This window comes from Vipera ursinii (assembly GCF_947247035.1).
Source record: "Vipera ursinii genome assembly, chromosome: 1".
Lineage (NCBI taxonomy): Eukaryota > Metazoa > Chordata > Lepidosauria > Squamata > Viperidae > Vipera > Vipera ursinii.
Genome location: NC_139512.1, coordinates 294,535,046 through 294,558,683, shown reverse-complemented (window position 1 = coordinate 294,558,683; position 23,638 = coordinate 294,535,046). Strand labels below are relative to the sequence as shown.

Below are 23,638 nucleotides of genomic sequence, written 5' to 3'. Positions count from 1 at the left end.
TAAGAATGAGATTCATCTTGTTGAATGTTTTTATTTGTTTATCATTCATGGATTGCTCGTAGCAGTTTGTCATTTTGTAGAAGAACAATATGTGTAATTGGATTATTATTTATACCAGTTGTTGGTTTTATGGAACTCTTTCTTAAAAATATGTTTATCTTGCTAATCATGGATTTGCTTCCCTCATGTATTACTGATTATTAATGTGAAATAAGCAGAGTAATTCTTAACATTATAGAACTGCAGATTCTGACAGAATTTCTGTTTAAACCTCAGGACTTAGAGATAAATAATCTTAATGACTCATTTAAATATGCATTTGATTGCTGAAAATCAAAATAAAGCTTTAGAAACATCCTACCGGTATGATTGTCTCCTATAAAAAGAATTGGCAGGTACTGTAATATTGAGGAACCAAACTGTGTTTCAGTAAACCATTCACTTTTTTTCTTTTCCAGAAAATGGATGCAGCTCAAGAATCAAAAGTAAGTAAAACCAGGGTTAAGAAATACAAACACCTCTCATGGTCCTGATGCTTAGGATATGGTCATTCTTTTCCAAATATCTGTTGCCATTAATGCTATTGGTTTTTTTCAATGTTTTGTTGATTAAATCCCCTCTTGACAAATTCCTACTACATATGATAGAATATAAGGGAGAGTGTTCATCAGAGTTCATAACTTTGCTTGGTTACTGCTCCCACTGTATCTCCCCATATAGATCAGAATGGGCAATTTGGGGAAGCCACGAGCCACAATTGACACTTTGGAGTGATATTGAAGGTTACAAAGAGAGTGGTGCACCATATATGTGAATGTGGTAGACACTGGGAAGACAGTTTTAATAGTGATTTGCCTATTTGGGGGTTTAGAGTAATGTTTCCTGTGTTTCCTACTTCAGAAAAGCAGAAAATCATAATTACATTTCTCAGCGATCAGAGATGGGTTCCAGAAGCAACAGAAAGAAGGGTCACGACCTGTGGGTTGCCCAGCCTGATTTCCAGCATTGAAAGGAAATAATATTTTCAGATTAGCCGAGTACTTTCCCAGGAACAAAAACATTAAAATTTGATGTGAGGGAAATGTGTTTAATACTTTCACTGCATTTTAGTAATAGGATTAAGGCTGTTAATAGGTGGCACATCAATAGATGTGTAGTTCTGTGGACTCTCAGTTGCAATTGTTTTCCTCTAGGCACAAGCAAATTGTCGAGTAGGAATCGCAGCACTCAATACTCTGGCTGGTTATATAGACTGGGTGGCTATGAACCATATCACAGCAGATAACTGCAAGCTACTGGAGATGCTGTGCTTGCTTTTGAATGAGCCAGAGCTTCAAATAGGAGCAGCGGAGTGCCTCTTGATTGTAGTCAGCAGAAAGGTATTTCTTTTCTATCTTCTTCATAAGGACGTTTTGGGGATATACCCCATTCATAGATATAGGACAAGATTGTTAAGTGGAAGATTGTAAAACAGGGGTCCTCAAACTACGGCTTGTGGGCCGCCTGCGGCCCCCCCATGCCTTTTTATCCAGCCCGCCTCAACCTCCCGGGCAAGCCGTCCAATCGCAACGAGAGGGTGGGTGGATGGCAGCCAATGGCGGGATGGCGAGTTGGTGGGAGGAGAGGTTTTTTTCCCCCCAGTTTCTCCCTCCCGTGCCCAAGTGCGTGCCTGCACTTTGGCCATGCCCCCTTCCTCTCCTCTTGCCTCTTCGCGTTTTTACCTCAGGGCCGGGCTGAGAGGTTTAGGCCTCGCTTGCAGCCTCGGCCTCACTTAGGGCAGCCAAGCCGGGCGATGATGACGCCACTGCTGCTGCTTCTTCTAAGGCGGGGCCCTCGCTAGGCGCTACGGAACACGAGCCCCAGCCTCCGCCACTGCTGCCGGCCGGCCAAGAGGAAACTGGTGCCGCCAGCCCTCAACATCACCGCCACCATCGCCGAAGGACCAAGCACCGGCGGCGGCGGCAAGGGCGACGGCTCCGAGTGAGTGGGCTTGACCCTTGCAAGGGTTGGAGTGGGGCTGCTGGAGTAGGGTACCGGTTATGGGTCTGAGGGGAGCAGGCGAAGGGCGAGGTATTTGTGACGGGCAGCTAGGGTGAACCGGAAAAAAGGAGGAGAATTTACTCCTGGAAGGTTATTTCGGGTTTGCGAAGGGTTGTGTGGAGCTGAGGCGCTGAAAGGTCGGGGGAGCCGCTGGGAGGGAGGACACAGTCGGCCTTTGGAGGAGCATCCCGATCCACGAACGGGGGGGGGGGAGTGCTGTGTCCAGGTGAAGCCCTGAGAGGTAGGTAAAGCCGGAGGCGGTGGAGCAGCTCAGAGAAACTGGGGGTGGCAGTGCTGATGGTTGAGAGAAACTTCATTGGCTTTTAGGTTCCAGGAAAGGGTTGGAGGAAGGATGGGGATGTTAGGATGCACTGCATGGGAAAGAGGAATGAGGTCTTGCCAGGTAGGTTCTTCTGCCCTAAGACGGTCCAGAATGCCAATCAAGGAAAATATTTCTGGCTCAGGGTTAAAATGAAGGGTCCTTGGGCGGGGGGGGGGCGGTGTCTCTGAGGATGGTGAAAACCACCATGCAGACGTTTCAGGACCCAAAGTGGGATAATAAGTGAACTGATGATGTTACCTAGTTTGGGTCATGAGATGTCTACAAGAAAGCCATGAAGTTCAGAGTGGACCAAGGAACCCACAATCACACACACACCCCTCCTCCTCCTCCTCTTCCTCCTCTCCTCCATTCCACAAACCCCCTCTCTTCTGGCATGTTACCTAGTTTGGGTCATGAGACGTCTGCAAGAAATGCTGAATGGAAATGGCACCTTGCCTTTCTGACAGATGTAACAGAGCTTCTCAAAAGTTTCAGTGTGCAGCTTCAAGGAAAGGGGAAGCTCATCTGTGATATGCATTCACAATATGGGAAAGCATTTGAAGTCACGTGGGACAGACATAATCATTAAACAAGTGAGGGAGGAAAACTTCTGCCATCTTCCCACAACTCAAAAACTGTTTGTGGAAAAACCAGCAGTTGCATTCCCAAATGAAACGTGTGGATTCACTGGAAATGTATATTTTCTTCACTTAAAAACTCATTCAAATAATTAAATCAATTCATTTTTCTTGTTTCATTTTTTCATTTTATACTTGATTTTACATTGTTCCATAATCATTATTTTTTTTTCAAACTATAGTTTGCCCCCCTCCCCCAACAGTCTGAGGGACAATGAACTGGCCCCCTGTTTAAAAAGTTTGAGGACCCCTGCTGTAAAAGTCCTTTCTTATCTATTATGAAGTTCCTTCTGTTTGGTATTTTGGACTATTCCTCTGGCAGCTAGGGTAGAGGCTAGTGGTTCAAGGGAATTTGTCCAAGATGATTGCTAATGTGCTGTTTCCAACCTTTTGAGTGCTGGATGAACTTTACTGCTTCAATTTAATTTGCTGTTATTTATTGATGAACTGTGGCTAACATTTTAAATGAAGCAAAGGGGAAATATTGAATGAAATGTTCTGCTTTGAACGATCACTGTGAGAAGAAACTTTCAATGTAATATACTAGCTAACAAATTTCCAGTGTTTCTGTCTAACATGATGAAATTTTTATGTATTTTTTTAAAATAGGGAAAACTGGAAGACCGCAAGCCCTTAATGGTTTTGTTTGGGGATGTTGCCATGCACTATATTCTCTCTGCTGCCCAGTAAGTACTGTTCTCTGGTGTTGCAAATGCATGAGTGGTTATGTGCCATCAAGTAATTGTTGAATGATAGGGATTTTTTCCATGATGATCTGTCCCTAACCTGGGTTTTTAGGTCTTCCAACAACTGTGGTTGGAAGATATCAAATTACGCACCGTAAAATCCATTTTGTTAACAGGCCCCCCGTTAATTAGTGTGTGTGTGTGTGTGTGTGTGCATGGAAACTAAGCAGGGTTGGATCTGATTATTATTGGCAGGATATATCAGGAGAATAGATTGAGAAGTCAAAAACAGATCCTAAAACAGATGGCAGATCACTGTTGTCAAAATGTATGAATGTATCAATCAAATCACGAGGAGTCAACTTGAAGGGAAGCTTTATAAGCAGTGTTATCTCGTGTGTAAATGATTCTCAATTATGTGGTAGAACCTGCATAACTCCTGCTTTTTTCTTCACTTTTCAGGACTGCAGATGGTGAAGATTTAGTGGAAAAGCAATATGTTTTCTTGAAGAGACTTTGCCAAGTATTATGTTCCTTGGGCAGCCAACTGTGTGCATTAGTGGTGAGTGATAATGACAAAAACTATCTCCTTTTGCTTCTTACCAATCAGCCTGGTTTTCCAAAGGTAATTCTTACTTTTGCCCAATTTGGGTAATTGACAGCCACCTGGTAACTGTGAAAAACATACTGCATGTTCTCAGCTTCCTATGACAATCCCAGCACCTCTTAAGAATTCCAATTTTAACACATCTGGAGGCATCAGGTTGCAGAAAGCTGGACCTGCATCTACACACACACACACACACACACACAAACACACACACACACACACACACACCGTACTTAAGATTTATTCTCTCTTGTTTTAAATATAAAGGAAGTGAACAGGAAAGTAAAATGCTGCTCTTAATTGTACGGTGGAACACTCCAGACAGGAAGTCTCCTGTCCAGAGAAAGCTTCATGAAGGAAGGAAGCTTTTCTGCTGGTCACAGGTAAACCTTTGTCATCTGAATCATGTCAGGATCTAAGTCTGCATCGCTTCTCTTCTCTTAACAGGGCCCCGATTCCGATGTAGAAATACCTATCAACTTGGGAAAATACCTTGAGTCATTTCTTGCTTTCACAACCCATCCCAGTCAGGTAAATAGATGGGATTGAAGTGAAATATTTTCCAGTATTTTAAGTGTAAAAATTAAATTAAAATACATGGTATGTATTTGTGATGACCTTATGAATTACAAATATTTTAAAATGGATTCATTATTCCTGTCTGAGATGAAGAAAAGCTTCTTAAGCCAAACCCGCCGTACTCAAATTCAGCTGCATTAGTCGATTTATTCAGTTTATAATATATTGGGCGTTGGCCCTTTCTTTTCTGAAGCTCTGGTTGGGGACCTCTGATGTGGATTATATAGGTGTTCAACTTTTATGATGTGATCTCTATCTAATAGATTCTTTTACTTTTTATTTTCCTAGTTCTTACGTTCTTCTACTCAGATCACATGGGGTGCTCTTTTTCGGCACGAAGTACTGTCACGTGATCCTGTATTGTTGGCTATTATCCCAAATTATCTGCGGGCATGCATGACTAATCTAGTGAAGGTATGTTAATAGTGTAATAAAATGTAAATAGGAATGTTTGGAAAAAGAAGTTTTCAAACTGAGTCAGCTATTTTCTGAACCTCTTTCCTAGCACACACTGATATGACTGGATGAAGGCAGAATACTTTCCAGTCAGTAAAATATGTTACATGTTCATTACCGTATTTTTCGGACCATAAGACGCACTTTTTTCCCCAAAAGTGGGGGGGGAAACGAGGGTGCGTCTTATGGTCCAAAGGTGATCCGTATGGCCAGCCCCAACCTCTGCAAGGGGAGCATGAATTGGCACGTGCTGAGAAACGCCGATCTCACGCGCCTGCAATCTGCCTCGGTTTCAGCTTCCCTTGCTACAAGAGAAAGCAGGCTGAAGTGGAGTGAGGGAGATTGCCAGGAATGCAAATCGGCTGATCTCGCGCTGCTGCAATCTCCCTCGTTTCAGCCTGCTTTCTCTTGTAGCAAGGGAAGCTGAAACCGAGCGAGGGAGTTTGCAGGAGCACGAGATCGGCCGATTCGCATTTCTGGCAATCTCCCTCGCTGCGTTTCAGCTTGCTTTCTGCAAGAGAAAGCCAGGCCGCAGGGCCGCCTCCGCGGGTACTGCTCTAATGCAGAGAGGGAAGGACAAAGAGGGAGGGAGGGAGGGAAGGAGGGAAGGAAGGAAGGAAGGAAGGAAGGAAGGAAGGAAGGAAGGAAGGAAGGAAGGAAGGAAGGAAGGAAGGAAGGGACAATGGGAGAGGGAGGGAGAAAGAGGGAGAGAGAGAAGGAGAAAGATAGGGAGGGAGAGAAAGAGGAGACAGAAAGGGAGAGAAAGAGGGAGGGAGAGAAAGGGAGAGAGAAAGAGGGAGAGAAGGAGAAAGAAATAGGGAGAGAGAGAAAGGGAGAAATAGAGGGAAAGAGAAAAATAGAGAGGGAGAGAGGGAGAGAGAAGGAGAAAGAAAGGGAGGGAAATAGAGGGAGAGAAAGAGGGAGATGGAGAGAAAGGGAGAGAGAGGAGAGAGAGAAAGAAAGAGGGAGGGGGAGAGGGAGAGAAAGAGAAGGAGAGAGAGAAATTAAATTAGTAACATGATTGTTAAGTGAATCTGGTTTCCCCACTAACTTTGCTTCTCAGAAGGTTGCAAAAGGTGATCACACGACCCTGGAACAATGTGACCATCATAAATATGAATTGATTGCCAAGCATCCGAATGTAAATCACATGACCCTGGGGATGCTGCAACAGTCATAAGTATGAAAAATGGTCATAAGTCACTTTTTTCAGTGCCGTTGTAACTTTGAACAGTCACTAAGTGAATCATTGTAAGTCAAGGACTACCTGTACTTTATCATTTTTTTTCCTTTTTTGGTGGAGGGTCAGGTTTTTGACACCTTGCTGGGCGACTGGTGGTAGTCGGACATTGCCTTGTCCTAAAAGTGGTACAACGGATGAAAAGGTTGAAAAGCCCTGTTTTAGTATACCAGTACTATTTGGTTCAGAATTTTTTTTTCTTGTTTTCCTGCTCTAAAAACTGGGTGTGTCTTATGGTCAGGTGCGTCTTATGGTCCGAAAAATACGGTAATTTGTTTTAAGATTATTTTCCAGAATCTTTACGTGACAATATATGTGTGTAATGTTTTCACCTATTGTCTCATCCTTCTCTTTTTATAGTTGGGGTTTCCATCCAAGACTGACTGTCCTAGTTGTGAATATTCTCTTTTTGATTTTGACAGTGATGAAGACTTCAATTGCTTCTTCAATTGTAAGTTGCTGTTCCAGCAAAACCCAAAAGATTGTCAATATATTTTGGTTTGAATAGCATTAACACTATTAACAGATTAACAGAATCTCAGTACAAACAATTTCAGAGCAGAAAGCTATTGCAAAGTTCTGTTATGCCTTCTCTTTAAATTTTCTTTAGAAAGCGGTTCCTCCAGCATATCCAATTTTATATTAACCTACAGACACTTGAATTCACCAGCAACATGTAATTCATCAGAAACTGGGATCAATCTATAAACTCATCCAAGTTTTTTTTTTAATTCCATTTATATCCCGCCCTTCTCCGAAGACTCAGGGCGGCTTACAAGCTTAGCAGTAGCCTTCATTCTATGTATATGCCTGCTTATTAGGGCTTTCACACACACCCCAGCGGCATTATTACAAAGTCATCTTATTGCCCCCAACAATCTGGGTCCTCATTTACCTACCTCGGAAGGATGGAAGGGTGAGTCAACCTTGAGCCTGGTGGGATGCGAACCTGCACTAATTGCAGGCAGCTGGTGTTACTTAAGGAGGCATTAGCCCACTGCTCCACCAAGGCTCTTTTGCAGGATGAACACTTCAGACTTCAGATTTTATATCCAGGTTGTTTACATGAGTAATTTTCAGTTATGCTAGCTGCAAGTCAGACTTTTGTTGTTTTTCCTTGCCAGCTTTCCGTGCACAACAGGGAGACGTGATAAGAATGGCATGTCGGCTAGACCCTCATACTGGCTTCCAGATGGCTGGGGAATGGTTGAAATACCAGTTGTCCCTTCCTCTTGATACTGGATCTGTGAATTGTAAGTTTCTTTAACAGGAGGGGAAATGCTCTGTATTCAATGGTAGCGCACAACATGGTTTTCTTTGCTTGGCTCTAGCAGTTTCTCTTAAGTTTTCCAAGCTTAACTTGGATGCTTGAACTATGATGATCACTTAGAGTTTGATTAAAATCCATACATCTCTCCAATTAATCATAACAACACAATTACTGCATTTTTATATTGAAAGCAGCTTTCCAGCAAAACATATTTTTATTATAGCTGCATTCATTGTGACATTTTGTTTATGGCAAATTCTCATTGGAAGCAGATTCTGGTACTGTGAATGTTCTAAAGTTTTCTTAATTTTGTCTTCCTTTGATAGCTAAAACAAATGAAAGACCCTACTCCATTTTTTCTCCTTCCTTTGTGCATTGGGATGCTATGACCGTTTTCTTAGAAAGCATCATTAGCCCGATGTTTCGAACCCTGGATAAAGAAGTACGTGGCCCAGATTTTTTTATCTTGTTTCAGTTACCCTTGACATAATGTGACTTATGTTGCCTCTTGAGAAGCATTCTGAGAAATACAAGCCTTTAGATCATATTTCGACTGTATTATTTATAACTTTTCTCCTTGGGAAAATTTTAATTTTAAAATATTTCAAGCTTGTTGTGTTAATGTCGTTGTGGAGCCCTTGGTGCTGTCTCAGCTTGGTTGTTTGCTTGTAGATGTCATCAGGGCTGGTGAATGTTGGCTTTGTTCCCCATTTATTCCCTATTTATATACAGAAGCTTGTCTTGCCAGTGTTGCTGGGGAGGTGGTTTTATTCCCTTGGTAATTCCTTAATTAGGGCATTGTTTTCTGCTTGATTGTGGGTTTTTTGGTGTTAATCCCTGCTTATCTGGGGTTTGGTTGCTGGTGAAGATGTGTTCTTTTCATTTCCTTCTTAGCCTTTTGAATGGTGCATAAATGTGGTTTATCTCTATGTGTCTATTGATGGCTTAGTCATGTGATGACCTGTATGTATCTTTTGATGGCTCAGACATGTAGAGATAAAGCAACAGCAGAGTTAATCCAGGTAAACAGGGATTGACACCAGAAAAACAGTGCACTGCACCAGATCTTCACATGCCCTTGTGCACCTTCCTCGGCACCCACCGCAAGCCTTGCACCACATTGGATCCTTGCATCCTCTCTCCTGCTCCACAGCAGCCACCCCAAGCCTTGCTACGCTCTTGTCATGGCACACCGGACTTCACATACCCTTCTCCGTCCTCCCCATGTCTGCCTGCCAGCCTGCTTGCAAGCTGCCTAGGGCTTGCAACTTCCTGCCAGCTTCCCCACCAATTTGGGTTGTTGGAAGCCAGCGGGAAATTTTCAAGGAAGTCCTTGCTTAATGACCCACAAGCCTTGCTTAACCACAGTTAACAGGGGCTTCCAGGATCCTTGTTGCTAAGTGGCACGGTCACATGATACTGCATTTTACATCCACATGGTTTAGAGACAGAAATTCCAGTCCCAGTTACCAATGTTAAGTGAGGATTATTTGTGGTTGGAAAAAATGGGATGCAGCTTACAAAGATGAGCATACATTTTTGTATTCCTACCATTATTTTCACCTTTTCTGAAAACTATTTCTTGTAATATTTCAGCTGCTATAAGGTGGGCATAACAACAGTGCAATTCAAGGACCATATGTGGCATGCCCCCCGAGCCTCATTACATAGATGTGGCCAACAAACAAACTTGTCTGTCTGTTTTGAAGAATTCTGGGTGCCTTAAATCTTGACAGATGCATAAAGGCACTCCATTTACCTTCTGTTAAAATTGTCAGAGCTGTGATTTTTTTTTTATTTTTCTGACAAATACTTGTACGATAAATACTTACACCGTATGAAGCAAAAAGATATGTGATCACTGTCCATTTTCCTCCTGTTCCAGAAAATCCCAGTTTCTCAAGGCATAGAACTATTGCAACTTGTGCTGAGCTTTGAAACAAAAGACCCTCTGATTCTGTCCTGCCTCCTTTCTAATATCTCAGCGCTCTTTCCGTTTGTTACGTACAGACCAGAATACCTGCCAGAAGTTATTGCCAAGGTAAATGTTTTCTGCTACTGTTGGTAAACACTGGGTTTCTGGAATCTTATTTCAATGCTGTGCAGAGACAGGAAGGGAAGGACACCCAGCCCTATGCCTGTTTGGCGACAGAAATTCAAGCATGTGTGGAGTCTCTCTCCCTGGAGTGTCCTGCAGAGGTAGGAAGAGAAGGACTCCATGCCTGCTTCAATCTTGGCAGCTGAAATCCAAACATTCACAGAGTCTAAATCTCCCCCCCCCCAAATAGAGAGAGATGAGGGCGAAGGTTTGTTCTTTGAGCTTGTGGGTTGGTTTCCGAACGTTTCGTTTGCTGCCAGATTGTTTTAACAGCCATAGGAGGGAGTGCTGAGATCACGGTCACTGAGTGAAGTAGTCACGTGGGCATCTCACGTAGCGATTGCTTCACTCGGCAACCAAGGGCGTGGTTCCAGTTGTAGCCATTTAAACAAGGACTACCGGTATGTCACTGAGGTTAGAGCTGAAAATTAAAACTCACAGGTTATAAAGAGTAAATAGGAAGAGTTAGCTTATCTAAGCAGCCTCTCTTCCAGGTGTTAATTGAAAGATGCAAGTCAGTCACAGGACACAAAACTAAAACAAACCCAGCAAACACAAGCCTCCATCTGTGCCCTCACCCAAATGCCCAAGAAAACAGGTGTTTAAAGGAAGCCGGGCTCAAATTGCATGGAGAGTGGGGAGGAATGCAACATTAACTTGCAATATGTGACTCAACTTCACTCGCGTGTAGAGAACCTCAAATATACAATTTCTTGAAAAGCGAAGGCTATTTTATTTCTAGAATTAGACCATGTTCCATAGGATACTTGCAATGTATGGCAGTGAAAGTTGGACCATAAGAAAGGCTGAGCGCCAAAGAATTGAAGCCTTTGAACTATGGTGCTGGAGAAGACTCCTGCGAGTTCCTTGGACTGCAAGGCGATCAAACCGGTCAGTCCTAGAGGAGATCAACCCTGACTGCTCTTTAGAAGGCCAGATCCTGAAGCTAAAACTCAAATACTTTGGCCACCTAATGAGAAGGAAGGACTCACTGGAGAAGAGCCTAATGCTGGGAAAGATTGAGGGCAATAGAAGAAGGGGACGACAGAGAATGAGGTGGCTGGATGGAGTCATTGAAGCAATAGGCGTGAGTTTAGATGGACTCCAAAAGATGGTAGAGGACAGGAAGGCCTGGAGGAACATTGTCCATAGGGTCGCGATGGGTCGGACACGACTTCGCAACTAACAACAACCATAGGATACATCCATATTTTTCAGCATCCCAGAATAGGGAAAGGGGAGTTTTGAATATACTAGAGAACTGAAGAGGAAAGAATTGCTATGTTGTAATTGACTGATTATTTTATCTGAAGCTCAACTCCAGGTGCTGGTTTTTAAATTGTAAGGTGTTCGTATCATTTGATTTACATGACTGATTTTCCCCGATGTATTCCTGTGTCCCACAGAGAGGGACTTAGTATGCTTAATGACCCATGAGATTGCTTAATGACTGTGACAAGAGGTGCTAGAATTGCAGTCTTTAAGTGAAGCAGAATTAATATCTGCAGGAACCACCTCCGCCTCTCTCCTGGTTTCATTAGTGAATGAGGTCAAAGTTGCCTATTCGGGCAGAAAGCTTTTCCAGTGTAGCCTTGGAACTGTGAAGCAGTGCTGGAAAAGATTCACTGAAGTATGTTATCCATTATTTCTGTGAAATTGCTTGGGGGAAAAGAAAAAAAAAGAAAGCAAGCTTGCACATGATTTTGTAATACACCATCTTATCCTAAAATGACAACGGGAACAAGTCGATTGGTAAATAATTTTAGGGGCCAGCATTTTACAAATAACTCACATAAAGCGAAAATATGTTCCCATGAAATGATGAGTAACTTTTTTGCTATTGTTCTTAGCTGTTTGCCTCTGTCACCTTTGAAGTTGTAGAAGAAAGCAAGGTAAGTTCATTTCGTAAATGTGACGATGAAGTTTCCTGATGAAACTGCAGAGCAAGGCCATTTTGGTTATATTAGATCTCTTAGACACTGTTGAAACTGTGAAATTATGGCCAAGCTCTACATGAACTACTGTAGTCAGGGGAAAATAGGATTGAGACCCTTCAAACTATAAAGTTTTCTATTTGTGAACTGCCCAGAGGCACGCAGATATATGATGGGTGGTATAGAAACTTGGTAACTATATAAATGAAGACATGATGAAAAATCAAAAATTTGAGTCGCCATTTTTGCATTAGTACTAAACCTTAGAAGCAAATTTCATTAATAGAATTTTCACTGCAAAGCAAGTGCTATACAACAGATATTTTTATATTCACTAAGTATCTTGGGAATATCAGTCTTCTCATAAAAGTAAACATAACAAGGAGCTGTGTAGGTAGTTCTGAGATCTCAGGCGCTAGCATGTTTGCTGGGGGGAAAAGTCCAATTGTCCAATAGTTTCAAGAGCCTTCCTTTTCTGTGTCCCTTTTTGTGAAGAGCAAGAGCAGAATACACGATGAAAAAAATTCCCCCAGAGCTGCTCCTGTTATGATCAGTGGTAAGCACAGGGCATCACGTTGAAAGTTCTGCCCTGTGCGCTCCCACAGAGAGGGCCTCCTCAGGGTGCCACCGATCAGAGAATGTCGATTGGTGGCCCCCAGGGCGAGGTCCTTCTCTGTGGGCGCCCCGGAGCTATGGAATCGGTTACCGGTTGAGCTCCGGATGGCGCCCGATCTTCGCTCCTTCCGTCGCGATCTAAAGACATTCTTATTTGAACAAGCCGGCCTGGCCTGATGGGGGATGGGGGGGTGGGTTTATTGTTATTTTAATATTTGTATTTACTGTTTTTAGTGGGCATATATTTAATCTTTTTTAACTTTTGTATCTCTGTATTTTTTATGCTTGCCCTGTTCACCGCCCTGAGTCCTTCGGGAGAAGGGCGGTATATAAATAAAATTATTATTATTATTATTATTATTATTATTATTATTATTATTATTATTATTATTATTATTATTATTATTATTATTATTATTATTATTATTATCATTAGAGATTTGGATAGAAATCAAGCTGTCTTAGTTCTCCAAACAGGACAGTTAATTGTGCTCAGCTTCTACAGAAGTTTTAGAAAATGATCAGAACTGCTTTGTTTTAAAGCTGCTTTTGATTATTCCGTTTAATATCTTGAAAAATGTATTAAATACTTAAAGCAGCTTTGTTTGCTAAAACAGATAAAATAAAATGCTGTTCTTAAATTTGATTTATTTTGTCTGTCCAGGCACCAAGAACCCGTGCAGTAAAGAATGTGAGAAGACATGCTTGCTCCTCCATCATCAAAATATGTCGGGATTACCCTCAACTTGTTCTGGTATTCAGTTGTTATTTTGTTCAACTTGAAACTGTTTTTTCTAACTTAAGCTACTTTGGGCGTGCGTTTCTAGTCTTTATGGTTTAGAGCTCACTAAGGTGTACTTCCTTTAGTTGTGGTCTGTAGGAAAGCAGGCTTAAATAACAGATCTTGTGTATTTTAGTTGAAAAAGATAATCATGATTGGTTTTTGACTTTGGTTGGTGTCAAAAGTCTTGTGGAAGTGAGAAACAGAGGCTAGCTTGTGTTTTCAAAAATAGTTTGATTGTTTTCATAGCAAATACATAGTTATGAATTATCTTAGATTGCAGTATAACTATGAAAATGTGGATGGTTGCAATATAACGGCAGACTGCAATTCTAGAGCCAAACATTCAGAGAAATTCTGGTTTAGAGAAAAGCAATGGGTGGTAATGGGTGGATGGCTAGATACTAGAAATTAGTTGTTGTGGATCCATAACAAATTACCTAGACATGTTTTATCCTATGAACAATATGCCAGTACTCTTTAAATATACAAGTGGTTATCAGACCAAGGAAGTTTTCTTTCGTTCCAGACACACATTGTTTGTAGAAGAAGGCAGATCCTAAAAAAAGAAATTTTTAAAATTGTGGGGAAAGTTTCTTAGAACGCATCCAGTTCTTATTGGAACCAGTTACCCAGAGAGATAATAATCTCCATTGGATTTGTTCAACCAGAAATTGGCCTGCCATTTCTTACAGACGCTTTAATTTGGATCCCTGAATTGAGGAGGAGATTACTCTCAAAGGCCTAATACGTTTTCATCTAACCCTTTGGTCGTATGGTTTTTGATTGTATGGCCTTTCAATGAAGCATAAAGGTGATAGTGATAAGAGACTTTAATTCTTTATACGTGTGTGCATTTTTTTTATTAAGAATGTTTATAATAGCAACATTTAATACAAACAGAAAATAGAGAGGAGTAAAAAAAAATGCGAGAAAAAAGAGAAAAAAAATATAAGAAAGAAAAAAATATGTCAAGAATTGATTCTCAATCTTTTTCGCAAGCAGCATAAACGAACTCTTCATCCTCTCTAAAACACATCAGAACTGAACTGGAGGTGGCTCTTACCTTGCAATATTATTTCTTGCAATACAAAATGTATCCTTGCAGTTAATCTTGTGTGGTGTTTTCACTTAACCAACAGTTGCTTGAATCTGTTGATTATAGCCCAACTTTGACATGCTGTATAATCATGTGAAGCAGCTGCTGTCAAATGAGCTGCTCCTGACTCAGATGGAGAAGTGTGCTCTGATGGAAGCCTTGGTCCTCATTAGCAACCAATTTAAGGATTATCAGCGGCAAAAAGCTTTCTTGGAAGAGCTTATGGCTCCTGTTGCTACAATTTGGTTATCTGATGAGATGCAAAGGTATGAAAAGTTTTCATCAAGTCCCTTGATAGATTCCAATATAAAACAAAGCTTCAGATCTGTGCTGGGCTTTGCAGTCAACATGTATGCAGCTATTTTAATTCATTGTGGTTGTGCATAAGAAATGCTTTTGTGCAGGCATTTATTAAAGCTCTTCTTGTTTTGAGTTCAGTGTGTAGGAAAACGGCACAAATGTTTGTCCTTATACATTTAAAAATGTTTCTAATCTAAACATTTAGGCTGCATTTAGAATAGAGTGCAGTACAAGAAAGGAAAGAGATGCACGTCTTTAGTATAAGCTTCTGTTAATATAAAGACCTTAGCTACTACTCCCATTCAGTTCACAACTTCTAGTTCCTTTTCCATGGCAGGATCATTTTTGGAAAATTCACCACACAGTCCAGTTATTTAATTAGCACATGTGTTGAAGCTAATCAGTTCAGCTATTCTGATTTCCATTTATTTCTAGTTTTCAGGAGAGTTTAAGTCAGCAGAGTTCCATGGCAGTCATTTTATACGAATATTATTGCAGGAAATGAGAATTGAAGGCAACTTCACACCCTTTACAGTATATGAGCTCCATGGGTGTGAACTGCATCAACAATCTTTGAAAGTTAAAAGTGAGAAGAGAAAATGTGCTTAATAGCTCTGGATGACGTTGATAAAAGTTGTATGGAGTACAGGTAGTCCTCGAGTTACTAATGTAATGGAGTCTGCCCATTCCATTCGTAACTTGAGAATTCGTGTGAGTAAATCTCGTACCTCGAATGGGATCACACCCTCCTTTCACCCACGCATTCCCTAATTTAATGGGCGAATGCGCGGCTCTTTAAGTGAACATGAGGTAGCTCAAGGTGGGGAAGGCCATGGGGGGGGGGCCTAGTGATGGAACAGGCCATCTACTTCAAACCACTCAGGGTCTCCCCTGACCCACTGAAATATCTCATTCTCCCTTCCCTGGGGTCCCTTCAAGTGCTCCCTCCCTCCCGCCCCCATCCTGCCATGCCAGGTCACTTATGAAGATCTGTCTCCTCTCCAGCCTGTTTCTTTGTCTGTTCCTGGTGAGAGCAGAGGGAGAGCAGGACAAGTGTGCCTTGCTCGGCTTCTCTGACTCGCCAGTTTGCTGGCCACTTCTGCCTTGGTGAGTCTCCTCCAACAGCTTCCAGGCTCGGTGCGGAAAAGCGTTTGCATGCTGAAGGGAGGTTTGGGGCAATGAAATCATGTTGCTTCAAACCTTCTGTTAGCTTGCAAACACTTTTCACGCAGAGCCCGGAAGCTTCTGGATGCCCTGATCACGCGGGAAGTCAGGCATCCATTCTCTACAAAAAGTGGATGGGTGCCTGAGCACAAGATCATGGCCCCCAGAAGCTTTCGGCCTCCATTCTGGGCGTGGGAGCCTGGAGAGGGCTTCCCCCACCCAGAAGGGACCTCAGGAGACCGCTGCTTCCAATCTCCATTCTGGGCGTGGGAGGCCCACAGGAGGTTGGAAGCAGCAGGTGTCTGGTCCATTTTGGGTGTGGGAAGCCGCCTGTGGGCCTCCCACACCCAGAACATAGGTCAGGCACAGTAGCCACGTGTCTCCGGCGGTCCGTGCTGGACATTGGAGGCCTCCTGCGGGCCTCCGCCATCTAGCACAGAAGTCGGGAATGGTGGCCCCGGGGCTCCGGAGGTCCCTTCTTGATGGCAGGGGCTTTTTGCAAAGATGACAAAAGGCTTTGCAAACAGAGGGAAAGCATCAATGTTTCAACCTTTACATCTATTTGCAAAGCCTTTTGCCACAGATCTCATCCAGGTCTCCATTTGCAGAGAACAGGCCTAAAGCACCGTGAGATCATGTGTGATCAGTAGCACGAGATCTTCCACCACTGATCTCGCATGATCTTGCTGTAATTTAGGTCCCCATTCTCTGCGAACACATGAAAGGCCTGAAGCAGCAAAACAGCCAAGAAGCGAAGATTCTCTAGATCTTTGCAAAGGTGAGTATCCACAGGCCTAGTGCCTAGGGAAACCCAGGGCATGGGGTGTGTGTGAGGGAGTAGCCTCTGCGGTTGTTTGTAAGGGTGAACGACTGCCGTGGTTTGACAACAGTAATTTCAGGACTTTTTCATAAACACTATGAGGCGCTTATCACGTAACTTCGAACATTTGGTAAGGCAACATTTGGGGATTACCTGTATGTGGGCTTTTTCCACTGACAATCTGATATGGTTTAAATTTATTTTTATTTATCTATATCCTGCCTTTTATTGTTTTTATGAATAACTCAAGGCAGCAAATATATCCAACACACCTTCGTCCATTTATTTTCCCCACAACAACAACTCTGTGAGGTGAGGTGAGCTGGCCCAAAGTCAACCAAGCTGGTTTCATGGTTAAAGTGGGACCTAGGTTAAGATGTTAAATGGCTAATGTATTGTGAATAAAAATGGGTATCTTTCATCTTTTACTGTGAGAAAGTAAAATTAAAAGGCATGCAAATACAGAAAATGCAGACTTCTATGCAAAGTGCAGTAGAGATCACCTTTTTCAACTTTAAAATCATCTTCAGAGAAAACTGCAGGAGAAGCATGTAGAAAGTCCACTAAGTGAGATACTATAGCAAAGTCATTTATAACCCAGATTGAGATCAGATTGTACATATGGTAATGTTTAATAGCATTATCTTATGCATACATATTCAAAAATCCTGTTGAGTTCAACAAGGTGCTTTTTTGGATTTCAACTTATAATTTTTTTTTATTTTAGTTTGCTCTAATCTGTCACTGTAGATTTAAGTAACAACACAAATATTCCTGGATCTGACTTAATAATAGTGTTTCATGACAACTAGCTTCCGTAACTCATTAGATTGAATTGATTTCTTGGAATAAAATGTATTTTCTGCTGCCACGCACAGAGTTCTTATGAATCCTGAAGATTTTATCCGATACGTTGGTGCTGATAATAGGATTATAGATCCCATCATGGAAGATCCCTGTGGTTTGAATCGTTCCAGAGTGAGTATTCGATTATAAGAAAATATGGAATTCAGAAAAGGAGATTTGGCCATATCACTGAAAATTTATCCTTAGTAAGTAGTGGATAGTCTTTGGAAATAACACTAAGCATGTGACATGTGATTTAAACACAAATACGTTGGGATCTACATATGCTTTTGAGGAAGAAGAAATCACAATAGAGTTTTCTGTTGTCTTTCTTTCTGCATAATTTTAAGTGGGTCCAAGTAAGTTATTTGCCTTATCTAGTTGCTACCTGGAAGGGGATTGTCCTAAAATATTAAAATCTTTCCTATTGCATAGTAATAGTTGGCTTTTTTCAAGGTGGGTCATAATAGAACTCAGCTCATTAATCTGAAACTCTTAGATTTGCTACTTCCTTTTTGTCACACTCTTTGTTATGGAATTTTAAAATTGCATCAGTCAATTTGTTGTTCCACAAGATCTTTACAGAGCTGAGATATGAGCTTCATTGAAAGACTCTCAGTTTTCCTTAGGAGTAATTATCTTTTTGTATCAACTAAATATGCTCAGATCTTCTCAATTAATTTGGGTTTTAAATGACTGATTTATATACAGCAGGGGTGTCAAACTGCCAGCCTGCGGGCCGGATGCGTCATGCTGTAACTCTGCCCCCACCCCATTGCCGGCAAAGGGGGGGGGGAAGTCACGATATGTCACGACACATCACGTGACATTGAGAATTTGACACCCCTGATATACAGTTATGCTTTGAGAGAAGATCCTAGAATGTCATGATAAAAAGTGAGATGAATAGAGAAATCTCTAGAATAAGATAGGGAAAAAGTGAGTTTATGGATAATTTATGCACAATAATAGTTTTATACAGATTTTTTTAAAAAAGTATTCACAGTTCCATTCATTTCAAATATACATGAAGTAATATGTGTGCATTCATCACGTGATTGTGTGTATATATAGTTAAGTGTCTTTTTGCAATTAGACATAGTCATATCTAAAACCATCATCTTGAGACATTTCAAGTCTTCAATTCTCTTAGACTGATTTTTCAAGTAACTTCTGTGTCTTTTACTTTCTGTATAGATAAGCTTTTGTGTATACACAATTCTGGGAGTTATAAAACGAGCTCGTTGGCCCACTTCCTTGGAAGAGGCAAAAGCTGGAGGATTTGTGGTGGGATATACACCTAATGGCAATCCAATCTACCGTAACCCCTGCTCAGTGCAGATCCTGAAACTTTTTGACAACTTGCTTGCTCTGATAAGGTGAGTTAAGGTGGCGTGGTCCTCATTTCATAGTCAATATGCTCCATACTTCCACTTCACTTAACGTGAAGGATGGCATCTGTTGAAATATTTTGTAGCAAAACATATAAAAAGTAGAGTAGAAGGAAGAAACTCTTGGCTTTATTCTGCCCATCTGGACTGTGTGTTTTGTGGGAGTCTTCCAATTTCCCATAACGTAAGATTAAGACCAGCTTTTCTTAGTAGTCTTCATATATTTTGAACCCTGTCGGTCAAGTCACATCTTCGGTTTTATACAATATCTCTTTGCTTCTCGTGTATCTATTCTTGTTGAAGGATTTTATATATTAAGCCTGTAAGTTTATTTTGAGGGGGTAAGGAACTTGTCAGTGACACTATCGATAGATGTCTTATGGCTCTCTATATTTGAGCAGCCTCTCTGTTGGGAATATATCTTTGTGTGTTTATTTATCTTGAGGGAGAGAGAAATAATCAAATGAAACTTCAATACTGATCTGATAGTATAATCTCATATAAAATGGATTGTCTTCCAGAATTTTGGAGTGGACAGTATCATTCCAATCTAATTCTGAGGAACATGTTTACTTGTCTGCAGTTAGCTACCGGTTGCAAAGAGAACAGGTTCCTGCACTTCTAATAATATTAGCTGATGTACTTCCTTTTTTGCCAGTATTGGAGTGAAAGGGGAGCTGTTGCATCAGGCACAGCCTTTATAAAGTGAAGGATAAATAGAGTTTTTGAGAACTGATCTTGAAATGGTGGTTCCTGATGGCGTCAGTTTAGCATACATGCTTGTCACAGCTTGAGGATCAAAGCAGCCTGCTCTGTACTCTTATTCAGAAGCAAGTTCAGCATGATAGCATCTGAAAAGATATGGCTGAAATTAGTCAATCTTTCTCCAATTGGATTGAGGGTTTTTTATTTACACTTTCTAATGCAAGATATTTTGTAAAACCACTTTCCCTTTCTTTTAAAGTATGTCAGATGAGAGTTTTTTTCCCTATGATAACATTAGGATAAGCCACTAATGTAAGCAAACTATAACGTAATTATGATTTTGCTCTAGTTTCTCTACTTCCTTTCAATTTATTCATTTTTCCATGTCCATTTTTCCCCTGAGTTCCACTGTTGATAGTAAAAAAAAGATCTATTCTTCTTTTAGGTCCTATAATTCCTAATTATTTTAATCTTTTCTTATAAGCAATAAAATAAAATGTGCTTTATATTCCTTTGTATATAAGAATAGAATAGCAGTGTTTTTTTTAAGCAGATACTCGCCAAATAATCACCTTTATTGGGTGTCCAAATGATCTAATCATATTTCCAGTACTTGTTCCCATTCCTTCATTGTAGCAGAACAATTTTGGGGGTTAGATCTTATTTCGGTTAGCATTTATTCAAAATCTTGCACAATTTTTCTTAAAGCTCAGCCCTGGTTCTTCTATAACATAGCATGCATTTTCACTTTTCTTTGAATTCCTATTTCCATACATAACAAACAATCTAGATCAGCGTTTCCCAACCTTAGGAACTTGAAGATGCGTGGACTTCAACTCCCAGAATTCCCCAGCCAGCATAGCTGGCTGGGGAATTCTGGGAGTTGAAGTCCACGCATCTTCAAGTTCCTAAGGTTGGGAAACGCTGATCTAGATGACACTAGTTCAGATTATTTGACATACACTTTAGTTCTTTTATTCATAATTAAATTTAAACCTTTGCCTTGGATCACAAAAATGGGACATACCCTTTTTTCCTTAACACGTACTCATCCTTTCCCATGAATATCTTGTACATTCCAAGTTGTAATCATCTACATCTTGTCCACAGACGTAAACCGGAAGATTGGGTGTTTCTGCCCATAGTAGTACTAGCGTAATGAATCAATCAGTAAGATAAAACAAGCGTACATTAGAAATAGTGGTCAGGTTTTATACATTTTGGCCATTCTTTCACGAGCGCAGTCAAAGCTCAGTGTTTATCCCAAACATATTTATACTCCTCTATGCAAGTAATCAACATACTGTTGCCTACATCCCACTAACTAGGATGCATAATCCACTATGCACATTTTACTACTGTAGGGTACAACATCATAACAAAATTCAGTATTTATGACTGCCTCAGTTTGCAGAAAACAAGCAACGTGGGTGCCTGTATGTTTGTAAAAAAATTGTGTCTTAATCATGTTAAGTTGGGAAACTTCCAAGATGATAAGATAGACCAGGGGTCTTCAAACTTGGCCCTTTTATGACTTGTGGACTTCCAACTTCCAGAATTCCTCAGCCAGCGTGCCTGGCTGAGGAATTCTAGAAGTTGAAGTCCACAAGTGACAAAAGGGCCAGGTTTGAAGACCCCTGGGATAGACCATTTCATGCTACAAATTTTGTATCATTTTTGTTTTTATCCCTATTTAGAAGCATTGCAGTCTCATTTTGTCAGCTATTTTTTTTTCTGTTGACATATAATTAAGCTACAGAGGCATATATCCTCTTTCATTTAAATGCCCCGTATCTGTGTCTTGGTGGCTTTGGTGGAGGTAAACTATGTTTGTTCACAACTTGTTCTCAGCGTAAATCACTCCAGCTTGAATGACAAAATGGCTCTTTGGGTTTCTCACATGGAAATTTGTGTTCCGCATGACCAAGGAAGCTGTGAATACAGCTAACCATTTGCAGAAAGGGGAGTATAAAACTTACCAAGTTGTGTCAATGGATAGAGAATAATATAACTGTATACATGTCACAAAACTGCACTAACAAAGGCTTTTTCATTTTGGGAATCTCTTGCGATGTAGTAAACATTGCTTTTAGTCGAACTGTTGTCTTGGCTGCTTAACTCACATCTTGTTGGGTGTTTCTCGGGTCTTTTCCTTTTCTGTTGCCTGAAGGAAATGTATCATTAAGGTAAAAGGTAAAGGTTCCCCCGCACACACGTGCTAGTCGTTTCCAACTCTAGGGGGCGGTGCTCATCTCCGTTTCAAAGCCGAAGAGCCAGCGCTTGTCTGAGGATGTCTTCCGTGGCCATGTGGCCAGCATGACTAGGCGCCAAAGGCGCACGGAACGCTGTTACCTTCCCACCGTAGTGGTCCCTATTTTTCTACTTGCATTTTTACGTGCTTTCGAACTGCTAGGTTGGCAGAAGCTGGGACGAGTAACAGGTGCTCACTCTGCTATGTGGCACTCGGGATTCGACCCGCCAAACTGCCAACCTTCTGATCGACAAGCTCAGCGTCATAAGCCACTAAGCCACCGCATCCCTTAATGTATCATTAGTAATTCATTATTTCCAACAACATTTGTAGTTTTGTTACTGCTGTCTTATTGCATGCTCTGTTTTGCTAGAACTAGAGATAACGCACTGTTTGGACTTGAAGCAAGAAGAAATGCTTCCATTCCAGAGCAGAACCCTTCCTATACATGTTAACAACTCATAAAGGGGCCACACCTCTTCATGGCTCAAGAAAATACACAGCTGAATTAAGGAGGCAGAAACACATGGTTGATTCCTCTTTCTGTTGCTCGCATGTTTGTGAGCCTACATAGCTATGGGTGAGCCAGGGAAAGGCTGCAGCTCCTTTACAGAGCTACCAAAAAGTACAGATAGTCCTCACTTAATGACAACAGTTGGGAGCAGAATGCCAATCACCAAGCAAGATGGTTGTAAATTGAAAAGATACCTGACTACAACCACCTACAATCCCAGTTTGTGATTGGTCCTTAAGTGTGATGTCACTTGGCCACAACCTGTGACTTCCTGCCAGTTCCCCCATTGATTTGGCTTGTGGGAAGCCAGCAGTGAAGTTTGCAAAGAGTGCTCCCATGACTATGGGACGCTGCAACAACTGCAATTTTGAGGACTGGTCATAAGACCCCCTCATTCAGCGTTTTCATAACTTTGGTCACGGAACAAGCGAGGGCTACCTGCATAGCAAAGACACTCATGGCAGATCCGAAGCACATCTGCTGGCTTCAGATCTGAGTGCCCTACCTTTTAGTTAGAACTTTCTTGGCCGAATTATCCGTTACTTGGACCTATTACACAGAACTCATAGAAACCTACATGGCAACCATCCCCCCCTAAGCCCCCCCCCCAGGCCTGACTTTTATTAGCCCGCCAGGAAAATCAAATCACTTGCATGCAGATGCAGAATTGTTCTGTGGTCACCGTGCAAACTATTCTTTCAGTAACCTGCAGAGGCAATCTAACTCTTTTACCCTGATTTTCCTTCCTGCAGCCACCATTCTGATATTGTGAAGATGCAGGAACAAAAGGGAAGAGGGCAGCCGAGGAGACTGGATGAGGAACAGGAGAGGGTATTTTAAAGGGTCAGCAAGGTTGTGCAGCTGGGTCAGGCTATTATGATAAGGATGAGGAAATGGCTTCCAAGCAAAATTATACATTTTAAAATGGCATTGTATGTGTGATCTTGATAAACATCCAAAGTGGTCCTGAGTGTCATAATTTCCTGCACAGTGTGAGCACATATGAACACATCAAGCAAATGCTGCATTGATGAGCCCTGGTGGCGCAGTGGTTAGAATGCAGTACTGCAGGCTCACTCGCTGCTCACTGCCAGGAGTTCGATCCTGACCGGCTCAAAGTTGACTCAGCCTTTCATCCTTCCGAGGTCGGTAAAATGAGGACCCAGATTGTTGGGGGCAATACGCTGTCTCTGCAAACCGCTTAAAGAGGGCTGTAAAGCACTGTGAAGCGGTATAGAAGTCTAAGCGCTATTGCTATTGCCAAAATGTTCACTGCCAT

General features: G+C 41.5%; 1 protein-coding gene across 5 annotated transcripts in view; it reads left to right on the top strand.

Moving 5' to 3' along the window:
• The window catches only part of XPO5 (exportin 5), a 47,551-nt gene that overhangs the window by 5,728 nt on the left and 18,185 nt on the right, over positions 1–23,638 (top strand). For 4 of the 5 annotated variants that reach the window (XR_014490779.1, XM_083349108.1, XM_083349109.1 and 1 more), the window contains exons 6-21: positions 459–485; positions 1,194–1,379; positions 1,825–1,980; positions 3,610–3,686; positions 4,149–4,248; positions 4,744–4,827; positions 5,164–5,289; positions 6,932–7,022; positions 7,696–7,824; positions 8,168–8,283; positions 9,727–9,882; positions 11,790–11,831; positions 13,153–13,242; positions 14,435–14,634; positions 17,531–17,630; positions 18,696–18,877. Coding sequence is in view for 4 of the 5 variants with exons in the window: in XM_083349108.1 (XP_083205234.1) it covers positions 459–485; positions 1,194–1,379; positions 1,825–1,980; positions 3,610–3,686; positions 4,149–4,248; positions 4,744–4,827; positions 5,164–5,289; positions 6,932–7,022; positions 7,696–7,824; positions 8,168–8,283; positions 9,727–9,882; positions 11,790–11,831; positions 13,153–13,242; positions 14,435–14,634; positions 17,531–17,630; positions 18,696–18,877 (1,862 nt within the window). In the remaining variant the exon portion in view is untranslated. The remainder of the gene's footprint in view (positions 1–458; positions 486–1,193; positions 1,380–1,824; positions 1,981–3,609; positions 3,687–4,148; positions 4,249–4,743; positions 4,828–5,163; positions 5,290–6,931; positions 7,023–7,695; positions 7,825–8,167; positions 8,284–9,726; positions 9,883–11,789; positions 11,832–13,152; positions 13,243–14,434; positions 14,635–17,530; positions 17,631–18,695; positions 18,878–23,638) is intronic. The other variant, XM_083349110.1, reaches the window with a different exon arrangement.